This window comes from Narcine bancroftii, chromosome 7, assembly GCF_036971445.1.
Source record: "Narcine bancroftii isolate sNarBan1 chromosome 7, sNarBan1.hap1, whole genome shotgun sequence".
In the NCBI taxonomy this organism is placed as follows: Eukaryota; Metazoa; Chordata; class Chondrichthyes; order Torpediniformes; family Narcinidae; genus Narcine; species Narcine bancroftii.
In genome coordinates this window covers 180,747,464-180,762,147 of record NC_091475.1, presented here as the reverse complement: position 1 = coordinate 180,762,147, position 14,684 = coordinate 180,747,464, and the positions used below count along the sequence as shown (strand labels likewise).

Genomic DNA, 14,684 nt, shown 5'->3' with positions numbered 1-14,684 from the left:
ATGAACTGGTGTTTACAAAAAGACAACAGATGAAAGAATTTGTCGGTGTCGCAGGCTGTCTGAAGTGGAACTTGCTAATCTAGGAGGGTCATGTGACTTTTCAAGCAGAGAGAGTCAAACAGGCTTTTCTCAGAGAGAGGATTCAGCAGTTTTACAGTTAGCTGCAGCAGCTGAGACTGGAACAGGACAAGGTGGCAAACGCGGAAAACCCCATTTGGAAGACGGGTTGCAAGTGCTTAGTTCAGCCTGGTCAAAGTCCTTGTGGTTCATGCAAGCGGAGAGGACTGGCTGCCTAATGTTTCACTTGAAATAAGAGAAACAAAAAGGAACTCTGTGATGACCTGAAAGAAAGAGGTTATCATCTGGAGTTTCTTCGGCAAGACACTGAAGTGGCTGGTTACAAGGAATCAGTTTGTGGCCAAAGAACAAAAATCTCTCTCTGAAAACCAACAAGAACGTTCCTGAGCAGTAACCATTTACCTTTCTAGCACCAAAGCCTGGTGAACTTCATAAATGTTAAATTCTGTGCACAGTATAAGAATTGCCTGCAACCAGTAAACTTGAGGAATGAGAACTGAGATTTGACTGTGAATCAAAGAACTTTTCTAAACATACACGTGAACTTAGAATTAGAAGGGGGTTAAGTTAGGTTAGTTAAGTTAATAGTGATAATATAAAGTTTGATCCTGTTTTCATGTTTAAAGATATTTATCTGCAACTTTTGTTTAAGTTACCATTTGTCTTGGTGAATATGTAATGCTGCTGGGTTTTGGGGTCCTCTGGGCTCGTAACAACATTCATTAATTTCTTGCCATGTTCTAATCATATATATTAAAATGGGGTTATCTTTCTTTTTCTTTATTGATTTTACACTCCATTTACAGATAAAGTCCTTTACTTCCCCCTCCTCCATTGAGTACATTCCCATTTGAACCCAAGACAGTGAAGAAGGCTGTGAAAAATCTAGCCTGTGCAATTCATTGTTTACTTGATTCCAGTACATGCAGTTTTTGTGTTTCTCAGGATATCATATTAGTTGGGTTTTAAAGATATGGAAAATGAAATTTAAGTATATACATCAGCATTAGGATAAAAGCAAGGATATCTAAAACAGGATTTGTAAGCCAAATTGCAGAAAAATGCATATGTTGGATTGAGTCGGATGAGAGGAAAGTAAGAGGAGGCAGAATCCCAGAGCTCCCAGATCAACCAGCAAAAAAAGCCAGGAAAAACAATGAAATAACAGCCAGATACATTTATATTGGTGTGGGAACTAGGAATAAGAAAATGACAAAGAACAAAATGACAGTGGAAAAACTGCAAGAATTCAGTCTCAAAGTCAGGTGACTAAATTGAGGTGCCTCGTGGAGAAGAAAATGACAGGGCCACTTCTAGGCCCACGGAGGAAGGAATTGCCTAGCCCGCACAGTCAGTGGAGCCCACACAGAAGGAAAGATGATACCAAGGAGGCAATACCACCCTGGACCGGCAAACCGGTAGCAGGTGCCCCAAGAAATGCACAGGGAGAGGGGGAGACTCACTACCCCCCCTCCCCCCGCAGCAAGAGTGCCAAGTTGGGTGCTTTTGTTCTGAACGCGACTCCCACACTATAACTAGCAAGATGTCAGGAAGTGTGGGGGAAGACCCAAACCATGAGATGGTTTCCAGGGTGAACCAGCATCGGGTCCAGGGACACAATGAGCAACAGCGATGACAGCAAGGAAGAGGCCGAAAGGGAGACAGAGACAGCATCAGCAGTAATGGTGAATGCCACGAAGCCAAGAGACTCAGTAAAGAACTGTTGGCAAGGCAAAGGGAAAAGGACTTGGAGACCTCACTGAGAGACGTGCGGGAGGCCCTGGGTCATATGGAGTGCAGACTATTTCAAGCTGTAGAAAAGAGAGCCCAGGACATGGCTCAGAAATTAAATGAAATGCAAGGGACCCTCATAGGCTTAACGCGGAGAATTACGGAGGTGGAAAATAGAGTGGGGGCAACTGAAGACAGGTTAAGCAGGGTGGAAGATGAGTTAGATGCCCTGGTAAGGGAGAGAGAGCAAGTCTGGGGGAAGTTAGATGCCCTGGAGAATTACAGCCGCAGGAACAATATCAAAGTTGTGGGGCTGAGGGAAGATGCTGAAGGGAAAAAGCCTGTGGACTTATTCCAGAACTGGATCCATGAAGTAGAGATGGAGAAAGTAGAGATGGAGAGGGCAAGTCTATTACCCCTTCCAAAGCCAGCCCTGGGCAGAAATCTAGTTTGTTCCAAGTAAACCTGGTACCCTATCAGGACAGGGAGAAAATCTTGGGGACAATGGGAGCTGGAACAAGGAAAAGAGGGAGGCCAATAGAAATAGAGAGGCACAAGATATTCTTTTACCTTGACATTAGTATGGGACTTTTAAAATGAAGAAGAGTTTGAGCCAGTTAAAAGACTGGTAAAGCAAAAAGAGTATAAATGCATCTTGAGGTACCCAGCCACCCTGAAAGTCGTATTACCAAGGGGGGGGGGGTGCGGGCGGGAGGGTAAAATAAAATTTGTACCAGAGTTGGGAAAGGGACAACAGTTCGCCAAAGAACTACCTGTATTTGGGAGGGAAAAGAAAAAGAAAAACAAGAGCAAACATTGGGACTAATCCATTTCATTGTAAATAGTTGCTGTAAAATGTTAAATATCTTGGTGCAAATATATGCTGCCTCCAAGATTTTCTCCCCTGTCCTGGCAGGACACCAGCTTTACTTGGACCAAACGAGGTTTCTGCCCAGGGTTGGCTTTAGAAGGGGTGATGGATTCGCCCTCTCCATCTCTACCTTTTCCCCCAATATCTTTCCCCAGTACTTCAGGGATCCAGTTCTGGAAGAAGTCCACAGGGTTCTCAGTAAAAGGGAACATTACCACTTACTACACACCAAATGGTGATATAACCGAAATCATAAAGCCAGCATCTCAGAACTCACCATAACCTGTACTTGAGGTAATTCCTATTGCATGAATAAACAGCAACTGGGATTCACTGAACATAACTGCTTCATTTATACTTATTCATCTAGATAAAAATGATTGTCTCACTGTACATCACATGGGATTACTGTGAATTACAGGGAATCAGCTACACACCAGAATTTAGACACATTTCCCTACCAGAAAGTGAGAGACAGTGAACTGAAAATTATCTCAATAAAAATGTAGCAAAAGTTCAGATACTTAGCTTCTCTGAATTCATTTTGCATTGCAAGCTGTCAATTGGCTGGCAGGGTTGATTTTTATTTTCATTGATCTACTGCATTCACCCATTACCCCTCTTAACATTTTTTAAAAGAAATAGACTGGAAAATATTTTATATGTGCAATGCGCAAATCTGCATGAAGATCATTACACAATTAAAAAGTATAATTTTTAAAAATACACAACAGGTGAGTGAAGATAAAAATATTTTCAATAGTATACATGGAAGAACTATGTAAATTTGCAACCATTAATATAGTAATAATTTTAAGCATGTCTTTGCCTTCACATACCTCATGTTTCAAGTCAATAGTGAAATCTGCAGAAGGCTTTTCATTCCTCAATTTTTTTGCAAGTCTGTCGGTGTAAGAGATGAAGTTAATATAAAATCTAAGCTGAAGAAGATTCTTGAAAGACAGTCAATAATTTCTACATTATACTAAATTAAACAATTGTCTTGCCTTCTAAGGTACTGTGGGAATTTCAAAGACAGAACAAAGGATACAATGAAAATGGCACACCCACAAAACTTTACACGCAAAATATTTCAAGCGTGATATCAAACTACAATTAGCAACTTTGTTTTTAGATGGTCACAGGAAGCCATGTTTATTCCTTTTGATCATGACAGTAAAAAAAATGATTACTTTTTGGAAGTAAAACACGAAAGTCTGCAGACACAGTAATTGAAGTAAAAACACAATGCTGGAGAAACTCAGCAGGTCAAACAGTGTACTTTATATAGCAAAGATAAAGATACATAACTAACAATTCGGGCTTGAGACCTTCAAGGTATTGATTACTTTTTGTTCATTATGGAGAGCTACATCCAGAAATTGGTAAATTAATTGTGGAATTCAGCACCCACAAATCCACACATGATATTTCTTTTTTGTTCATTAAAATTGACAGATGAATATTTATATAGATGGTGAGATTAGGGTTTCTGACTCTCCAGGCAAGTTTTTAATTAGCATTCAGGTCCACATAGCTAAAGTATACGTAGGTGCTCTATGTCACAATATGCACACTGATCACTTCTGTTCCTGCATCCTTAAAGTCATGTATTTAGGGATTTAATGAACAAAACTAGATTCTTTGACCAAACAATAAGAAGTTGGAGGAACTTAATGAATCAGGGTAAAAATGGTCAGACAACATTTTAGGACAGAATCCTTTGTCCAGAATAAAGAAGAATCCCTACTTTAGTCTTGATAAAGGATCTTAAACCGAAGCATTGACTAACAATTTCTATTCACAGGTGCTGCCTGACCCAGTAAGTTTCTCCAGCTTCTTGTTTGCTCATGATTGCGGAATCTGCGATTTGTGTTTTCCACCAGGTTATTTGACTTGCTTGCCTGAAATGGCATTAACGTGAAGAACATGGTTAATGTCAGGATTCTTAACAGTGTGGAAGAACAGATGGACCTTGCAGTCCAAATCCATAGATCTCTCTAGGTTGCTGTGTAGGTAGATAGAGTAGTTAAGAAGGCCTATGGTATGTTAGCCTTTATTAGTCAGGGCACTGAGTTCAAGAACCGTGAGGTAATTTTGCAGTTCTACAAAACTCTGGTAGATCACTCTTGGAATATTGTGCTCAGTTCTGGTCATCTCATTACAGAAAGGATGTGGAAGCTTTGGAGAGGAAATTTACCAGGATGTTGCCTAGATTGGAGGATGTGTCTTATTAGGCAACGTCGTAAGGGCTAGAACATTTCCCTTTGGAGTGAAAGATGAGAGATGACTTAATAGAGGTCTATAAGATCATAGCCCCTTTCACACTAGGAAGTGATCCCAGAAATTAACCGCCAATCAGCCTTTAAAGTGTCTAGTGTGAAAGCATAATCATTTCACGCCAGGGATTGATGGCCTCGATCCCCAGAATCTGCAGATGCGGACATTGCAATCAGGCAAGTGTGAAACAGATCATTGCATTGTGGGATTGAAATGACTCAATTTTTTGCGTGAGTGTAGGAACATGACAGAAGATTAAAATGAAGGTATAAACTTTGCCATGGGAAAGTCACAGCAGAAGAGAGATAGAGAGGGAATAAATAGCAATAGTGGTCAATTTTTCAACAGTGTGAGAAAATTGGTAGCACTATAGTGCACAATTTATAAAGACCATGGGGAAATGGCAATGGTAGACCTGACTTCCCAGAATGCCATGCGGCAGAGAAACCCCTCTATGAATGCTCCATGCATGCAGCCGAGCATACAGCCCTTTCTCTGCCACATGGCATTCTGGGAGGGCAGGACCGCCATCACTTTTTCCCCACGGTATTTATAAATTGTATGCGATAGAGCTACCAACTTTCCCAACCTGTTTAAAAATTGTCCGCTATTGCAAGCACTTTCCTATAGTCCCTTATAAAGGTTTATATAGGTCAGCACCACAACAACAGGGGCTGAAGGGCTCATCCTGTGCTGTACATAAAGCTTAATTACATTATAATTAGGCATGATAAATTTTGTTCAAATATAAGATCATAATACATTAATCAGGATTTTGGGCAGGTCCACCATCACTTGATGTGTCACGACGTCACTGGTAGAAGGTAGAACAGTCTTAACCCCGAGGATGGCTCCTTACAAGTGTGGAAGCGTTTAACTATCCCAGTTAGAAGTGCTTGTATGAAAAGCCAAACCCCCATTCCACTCTCAGAACACTGTACAGCCAATTTAGTGAAATGCAACTGTGAAAGGGGCTTATGAGAGCCATAGACAGACAACACCTTTTTCCTGGGGTGACATTAGCAAATACCATAAAACATTTGCATAAGGTGAGTAAAGTTTAGGAGAAATGTTAGGGTTCTCTTTTTCTTTCACAGGGAATAGAGGGTGCCTGGAATGCATTGCCATGGTGATTGTGGAGGTTAGTACAATAAGGACATTTAAAAGACTTTGGACAGGCACATTAAATGCAAGAAAATGGGTGTGTGGTAGGGAAGGTTTACTGTTGAGTAGATTTATATATTGTAACATTGTTGCCAAAGGGCCTGTACTGTTCTATGCTCTAAAACCATTCCAAAACTGAAAACACCCCAGCTGCCAAAGAAGGAGCTATAAAAAAAACCTTTTAGTTTAAGGGGGACAACTACAAATATTTCTCATCAGAAATTGAACAGATAAAATTATCAGTAAATATGGAGCTTGTCAGGAATTTTTATCAGTTTGCACAAGAATGCAAAGTCCATCAAAAACTAGCTAGATTTGCAAAGATGTGGTCCAAGTGTCACAATAAATCAAAACAATAAAAACAATGAAATTACTGCTAAACTCGAAGTGTGACCCAATAATCTCAATTAGCTAAACCTAACTTCAAGAGAATCATTCAACTATATCATTGGTGAGGAAAGACTTAATCCTGAATTAATCATACTAAAAGGTTTGTGAATTATTGGCAAGATAAACTGCATAAAACATTGTGCAGGAAAACTTCAGTATTCTAACTCCTAGCTAATTTTAATAAAGATGTGGAAGTTTTGCAGATGAAGGATTTATTGGAATGGTTACAAGGATTTAACTCACCAATGACATTGTGAAGAAAGCACATCAGCCTCTCTATTTCAAGAATTTGCAAAAGTTTGGTATGATACCAGAAACCCTGGCAAATTTCTACAGATGTGTGGTGGAAAGTGTGCTGACTGGTTGCATCATGGCCTGTTATGACAATACCAATATTCTAGAACGTAAAGCGCTGAAAAAGGTAGTGATCACAGCTCAGGGCATCACAGGCAAAACCTTCCTCACCCTTGACAACATCTACAGGGAACTCTTCCAAGAGGAGCACCAGAAATCATCAAGGATGCACATCACCCAGCATCCCTCCTGTTCTCACTGCTACCATCAGTAAAGAGGTATAGGTGCTACCCCTCCACCATCAGATTCCTCACCAACAAACTCAATCAGGGACCCTTGCACCTAGAAGTAGTAATTCTGTCTCACCTGCAAGAAAAAGAATCTCAAGTTTGCATATATCATGTAGGCACTCTTGACTGTAAATCTGAAATCTGGATTAGACAATGAAGTAGGCTGAGAGAAGATTTGATATTGCAGAGAAAATTGGTTCCCATCAGCAGATGATTCAAGGCCAGAAGCAATGATTTAAAGTTTTAGGCAAAAGGTACAACGAGGATCTAAATAAAGTCTTTCTTATACCTAAAATATATTCGGTATCTCACTGCTTTCAGAATTGTGAAATCATTTAATGATAAAGGTACTTAGGGACAATTTGCAGAATTATGGAACAGTGAGACAGAGCAAGATTAATTTGATTGTTGTCTAGAGGTCACTGACAATCTTTTGAATGCTCTTCTATTCTTACATCAATATATACTGTATCTAAAGCTATTTCACAGACCACATCAAAAAATAGTCAGCTAATATTTCACTTTAACCACAATGTTATTACAACTACATCAACATAATGCTGATACTGTAGAATTAGGAAGGATGAAGATTTACTTTAAATAATTAAAAGCACAACTGCCTACCTTTTTAGAAGTGGAATGCTTATGGCCCAACCTGCAGCGAAATCTGGATATTTAAAAGATTCTGGATCTTCAGTGAAAGCATAATGATGAATAATTGTAGATTGTACATCATGCAAACCTTTTCCTAAGAACCACTCCTGAAACAAATGAATTTTTTTTATATACATAATTTAAAATAACAGAAGCTACATTGCGCATTTTAAATGTACTGTGAGGTCAAATAGTACACATCTTAAAAATGAAGTGCCCCTTTTATAAATGCAGTAAAATTCCTGTTAACTGAAATTCAAGCAACTGGCAGCCTCAAGCTACGTCAAAAAAATTGTGGAAAATAAGTTGGTAAAAAACATGAAAATTTTACATTGGTGCTCCTAGTGGTTAGTTTAGCAATCACACATCATGTAACCAGAAAATTCACTTATCTGGCATCTACCAATTCCCAAAGGCGGTGCGGTTAGCATAGCAGTTAGCGCACACTGTTGATAGCGCCCGTGACTGTGACAGGGGTTCGAATTCCGTGCTGTCTGTAAGGAATGTGTATGTTCTCCCAGTCTCTGCATGGGATTTCTCTGGGTGCTCCGGTTTCCTCCCACCATTCAAAACATACAGGGGGTGTAATTGGGCAGCTTAGGCTCGTCAGCCAAAATGGCTTGTTATGTGCTGTGTATCTTAATTTAAATTTAAAAGTAAGTTCCAGATTCTAGAGTTTTACAACATACCAAACTACAGAGCTTAATTGGAAAAACTTGACATTATATTAGCATATATTCTATCAAACGTTTACGTGAAATGATTGATAAAAAAAATCATATGCACTTTGCATTTTTTGTCATTTGAATTATTAAATGTGTACTTTGGCATAATTAAATAACAGACATAATTTATGAGGTTTTCCTAAATCAATTAGTTGACTGGAAATTTTTGATAAATCTGGATCAGGAGTTATAATTTTTTTTAGCACCAGTTACATCAGATACATACTATTAAGTTAGAAGTTGTTTGAGTGAACCGGCGTGGACTTGAAGGGCCGAGATGGCCTGTTTCCATGCCATAAACTGTTATATGGTTATGGTTATATGGTTTCTCATATACAGGATGAAATACCTTTGCTTTGTCATATCTGCTAAGGACCTCCAACAGCTTTGGCATTTTTATTCTTGTTTGTTCTTCACAGAAGAAAATCCAGGATTTCTTGCCATAAGTAGCAGAAAGGCTGATAAGAAATCAAAATAGTGTTATCACAAGTCTTTTTTAAAATCTAAACCTAAATTACAGATATCTGTAGAAACACTCTTCATTGAGTGCCAATGCTTTGTGGTCCAGATGATTTTTATTCCATGTCTATCACTTGCTTGAAACATCTTTTGAATTATTCCATAAACCAATCAATCCCATCTGGAGAGAATGACCTGAAGTTAACAAGAAATGATAGAACTTCAGTCTCATCAGCCCCTTGTACAACTGTATCATGAGGTCCCAACTCTTGCACTCAATACCTCACACAATTAAGGCCTTCCTAACCACACTGTCCAACTGAGTTATCACTTTTAAGGAACTGTGCATCTGTACTCGGAGGTCGGAGATGGATAGGAGGTCAATCCGTAGGACCATAAAAGTGGCAGAGAGGATCACTGGAGTCTCCCTCCCCCTCATCGATGTGATCTACTGGGATTGTTGTCTGAAGAGGGCACACAAAATAACTGAGAACCCCTTCTACCCTACACACAGCATCTTTCAGCTGCTCCCGTTGGGGAAGAGATACATGAGTATCAGAGCCAGTACCACCAGGCTGAGGAATAGCTTCTTCCCACAGGCAGTGAGAATGCTGAATGACAAAAGGAAATGCTCACACTAAACTTCCGAGACTCTCATTTGTACAAAGCAACATTTATTTATTTTTATAGATATACTTGTCCTGCATATGTATAGTTTGTCTGTATGTGTGTTATGTCTGGTTGTGTGTCTGCATGCTTTTGCATCGAGGACCGGACAATGCTGTTTCATCAGTTGTACTTGTTCAATCAGATGATAATAAACATGACGACTCCTGGAGTCTCTCATTTCAACAACATTCTCCAGGGCTCTAACATTTGCTTTTAGATCCATCAAACTTACATAACTTTGTAAAAAAACTGGAGAACTTTAAAATCTATTCTGAGCTGTAACTGGCAACCAGTGAGGGGAGGTGAGAATCGAGGTGATATGGAGCCTCTTCTTGGTTCCTCCCTGCAGCATCCTGAACCAGTTGCAGACAGGATAATGACAACTGACTAAATCCCATATAAAGAGAGTTAGACTAATCTAAACAGGAGAAAATTAAGGCATGGATAACTTTCTCGAGGTCTTTCAGTGCCAGAAATTATTTGATTTTGGCAATAGTGCAGAGCAGGAAAAGGCTAGCTTTTACTTCTGCATTGACTTGAAGATGGAATTAAATATCACACCAAGGAATTTAATGTGTGGTTTAATGAGGGTGGATAAGTTTGGTGGAGTTTGGGAGCCAAATAGGATGATCTCAGATTTGCCTTCGTTTAGCTGCAAGAAGTTTTGAGTCATCCAGCACTTTATATCTTAGCTTGATTGTTGGGCTTCAGGGAGAGAGAGTTGAGTGTCATCAGCATAGCAGTGAAAGGAGATGCCATGTCTTTAGTTGATATGACCGAGGGGAGAAAATGAGGCCCAGAATAGTCCCTTGTGAAACCCCACAGGAAAGGGTAGCAGACGAGGATGAAAATTTGCACATGTTGACTGAGATTTAAACCAGTTCAGGACTGTACTATCGACACCGACCCTCTGCCAGAGTAGATCTAATAAAATAGCATGAACTACAGTATCAATGCTGTGCTAAGGACCAGGAGAATTAGAAAGGCAGAACTCCCTGAGTCAGTGGCGAGGAGCAGGTCATTAGGTCTTATAACCTAACTGGAATTTCTTAGATATGTTGTTTGGATGTAGGTAGGGCAACAATTAGCTAAGAACAACCTTTTCGAGGACCTTTGACAGGATTGGAAGTTTAGAAATGGGTCGAGGTTGTTGTTTTTTTCAGGAGGGGCTGGACACAACACTCTTGAAACAAATTGGACTGTCCCGGTGGCCAAGGGACTGTTAATAATAGAGAGGATGCAAGCACCAAAAATATCCTTCAGGAGGGGAGTAGGAATAAAGGTAGGCTGTCGGCTTCATGGCAAACATAATCTTTCTAAGGGTGGGTAATGTGATTGGGCTAAAACAGTTCAGGATGGATGAACAGAGCTGTGGTACTGTTAGATCGCAGGTGGAGTGGAGAGGAATGTTGGTCCTGATGTTCTTGCCTTTGTTTATGAATAATTTGCCTTGCCATTAAATTCTTCTTCTTCTGTGCTTGTATCTTCCTCTTCACTTGCAGAATTATTAGAATCATCTTCTATACCAGGTAAATCATCTTCTTCCTCTACAACTGGAGCACTGGACTGGAGAGGTGAAGATTTTTTCCTTTATTTTTTTCATCTACAGCTTTCCCAACTGCACCATCTTTGTGGCGAGCCGCAGAGATAACTCCGTGAGATGGTCCCTCTCAAGGGCCGACTCCAGCAGCTCCAGGAGAAACTCTTTTTTATTCTAGCAAGTTTGTTACATATTATGGAATTGAATTTTTTTTGCTCTCCACTCAAAATAAATCAAAATTGATTGGTGTGGATTATAAGCCTAGACTAATATCTGATCATTCTCCTCTTTTGATTGAGTTGGAACTTGCAGAAAAACATTCAGTTTATAAATGAAGATTGAATTCTTTATTATCGAAAAGATCAGATTTTTGTTTATTTATTAGCCAGCATAGTTGTTTTGTGAAACTAATTTACAATCAGTAGAAAATATGTTTGTTATTTGCGATACATTGAAAGCTTATCTACGAGGGCAAATTATGTTATTCTTCAAAACTTAAAAAATATGAAGGATATAGATAAATTGGAAAAGGATATTCAAAAATCATCCCGAGGATAAATAGAGAACTCCAGTAAATAAAAAATTACAATGTTAACATATAGAAAAGAGTCTAAGCAGAAATATTATGAGTTAGGGGAATGATCACAAAGTTCTGGCTTGACAATTAAAAGCAGAACAATCTTCTAGAATAATGAATGCAATACAGCAGGATAATAATGAAGTGACATATAAACCACAAAGAATAAATGATGTATTTAAGGAATTTTACAAGAAGTTATATACATTTGAATCATTACAAGATGAAGAGGCTATAGGTGACAAATAATCATTATCAATACTGTGTTTAACTCAAGAAAGTTTAGATCAATTAGAGAGTCTTTTTACTGAGCAGAAGATTTATGATGTGCTTACTAGTTTACAAAATAATAAATCTCCAGGTGAGGATGGCTTTCAAGTCAAACTTTATAAAGAGTTTATAGATTTATGGATTCCATTATTTATGAAAGTAATAGACCAGGCTTCTAAGGTCTATTATCCATGGTTATAACTATAGATATTCCTATAAAAGATAGAGATCCATTAAAGCCTACTCCTTATAGACCTATATCTCTGTTAAATGTAGCACAAGTATTAACAAATAGGATTAATGAATATCTTCCTGATTTAATAAATATGCATCAGATGAGTTTTGTTAAAAATAAGACAAACTTCAGAGAATATAATAAGGTTATTAAGTATAATTCATTTAGCTCAGAAGAAACAAAATTTGAGTCTTATTGTAGCTTTAGATGCAGAAAAAGCTTTTGATAGGTTAGAGTGTGATTTTTTTTATTTAAGGTGTTAAGTAAATTTGGTTTTGGTGCAAATTTTATAAATTGGATTAAGACCTTATATAGAAGTTGTTAAAGTAATAACAAATAGACAGATATCTCAATCTTTTAATTTAAATAGATCTAGAAGACAGAGGTGTCCTTTATCATCAGCTTTGTTGGCTCTAGCTATAGAACCACTTGCACAAAAGATTAGAGATGAACAACAATTAAAGGGATTTGAGATAAATCAGATACAAAATAAAATTACTTTATTTGCTGATGATGTATTAGTGCATTTAACTCAACCATAAATATCACTACCAAGACTTTATAATCAATTGTAAGATTATGGGAAAATTTCAGAATACAAGATAAATTGGGATAAAAGTGAGGTAATGGAACTTGTAAAAGGAGATTATTCACAAAGTAGACAAGCAGTTCATCTTAATTGGACAAATAAAATTAATATTTAGATATGCATATTGATACTAATTGTAAAAATTTATATAAATTATATACCAATATTTTAAAAGATACAGGAAAACTTACAGAAATGGGTAAGTTTACAGATTACATTAATTGGGAGAGTTAATTGTATTGAGATGAATGTTTTTCCATTAATTCAGTATTTCAAACTTTATCTATACCTTTACCTCAAAAGATTTTTCAAGATTTAAATAAGTTAGGAAATCTCTTTGGAAAGGGAAGATGGTAAGAAAATCATTAGAAAAATTAACATGGAAATATGAACAAGGAGGACTACAACTTCCCAATTTTAAGAATGATTACAGAGCAGCACAATTAAGGTTTTTACTTTTTATTTAGACCATCATGGGTGGATATTGAATTACATAAGATAGAAGTTAGGCCAGATGAGTTTCTTTATAAATGGGATTTTAATTTTAGTGCTGTGGTGGCCTCATCACCACAGAGATCGAGCCAGCACACAAGGTAGTAAACAGCAGCATAACACATTGTAACACACCCCTTAACACAGCAAACTGGTGTGGTTAAAAGCTGGAGCAGTACAAGACCAGCAGCCCTAAAATGGGCCTGGCCACATTGCTCAGCTAACAGATCAATAACAGGCTGGGGAAGAAGGGTATTCACATGCAAGAATGTTCCCGCCTGCTCATGCGGCTGATGTCAGCCAATCAAACGGCGGGAACTCCAAATGTATAAATGGAGCCTTTCCGGCCTCAATAAATCTCAGAGTTTAACCTTCCACACTGCGAGTGTGTGTGTTTCTTTGTAGCAGTCAGCTACAATTGGTGACCCCAACATTTTAGACGGCATCTAAATCCAGCGATCAGCGCAGTCTGCCTCAAGCTCCCGACCTTCTGGACAGTTCGACCTGGAGTGTGGTTCAACAAGGCTGAAGATCAGTTCCAGATTCGGGGCATTACATCTGAGACCACACGGTACTACTATATGGTCAGTACCCTGGATCCAGAGACTGCAGACGGAGTGGCCAACTTCATCCACAGGCTACCATCAGAAGGAGCTTATACTGCCTTCAAAGAGCTATTAACTGAGACCTTAGGGCTCTAGCAGCGAGAGAGGGGGCATGGCTGCTCCACTTGGATAGGCTAGGGGACAGACCCTATCAGCATTCATGGATGGGATGCTGAGTCTCCTGGGAGATCACAAGCCCTGCATCATGTTCAAGCAGGAGTTATTGGAGCAGCTGCCCAAGGACATCCAACTGCTTCTGGGCAACACGGATTTTAGCAACTCCCGGAAAGTAGCAGCACAGACAGATATTCTGTGGAAGCAGAACAGAAGTGCTCGGCTACCGGGAGACTCATTATAACATCTCGCAACCAGACCAAGGCAGGCCCTGGAAATGAGCAGCAGATGTGGCTCCGAGGCCTGCTGATGCCCGTTTCCATGCAAGTTCCAGGGAAACAACAAGGCCAGCCGACACTTATGGCCATGGCGACTGGCCTCCGAGAGAGCCTCCTGTACGTATGAGATTGCCTTTGCAGTGGAGAATTCTTGGGGATACAGGAGTGTAGGTCAGCATGATGCCCCTGACAGGTTTGGACACTAGATGCAGGCAAATGGGCCCCACTGAGGGCTGCCAACAACAGCAACATACGGACCTATAGCATGCATAGGACCAAGCTGCAGTTTGGAAGCTGCATCTTCTCATGGGAGTTCACGCTGGCCGCATTGGAACAGCCACTCCTTGGAGTGGACTTCCTAAATGCCCACAGCCCTCAA

At 39.2% G+C, this 14,684-nt stretch overlaps 1 protein-coding gene across 5 annotated transcripts in view; it reads right to left on the bottom strand.

The window, feature by feature from the left end:
* Window positions 1–14,684, bottom strand: part of b3glcta (beta 3-glucosyltransferase a) — a 155,725-nt gene that overhangs the window by 88,985 nt on the left and 52,056 nt on the right. For all 5 annotated transcript variants that reach the window (XM_069892526.1, XM_069892529.1, XM_069892525.1 and 2 more), the window contains exons 6-8: window positions 8,827–8,935; window positions 7,723–7,859; window positions 3,520–3,583 (exon numbers count right to left, since the gene is read on the bottom strand). In XM_069892526.1, the coding sequence (XP_069748627.1) occupies window positions 3,520–3,583; window positions 7,723–7,859; window positions 8,827–8,935 (310 nt within the window). The remainder of the gene's footprint in view (window positions 1–3,519; window positions 3,584–7,722; window positions 7,860–8,826; window positions 8,936–14,684) is intronic.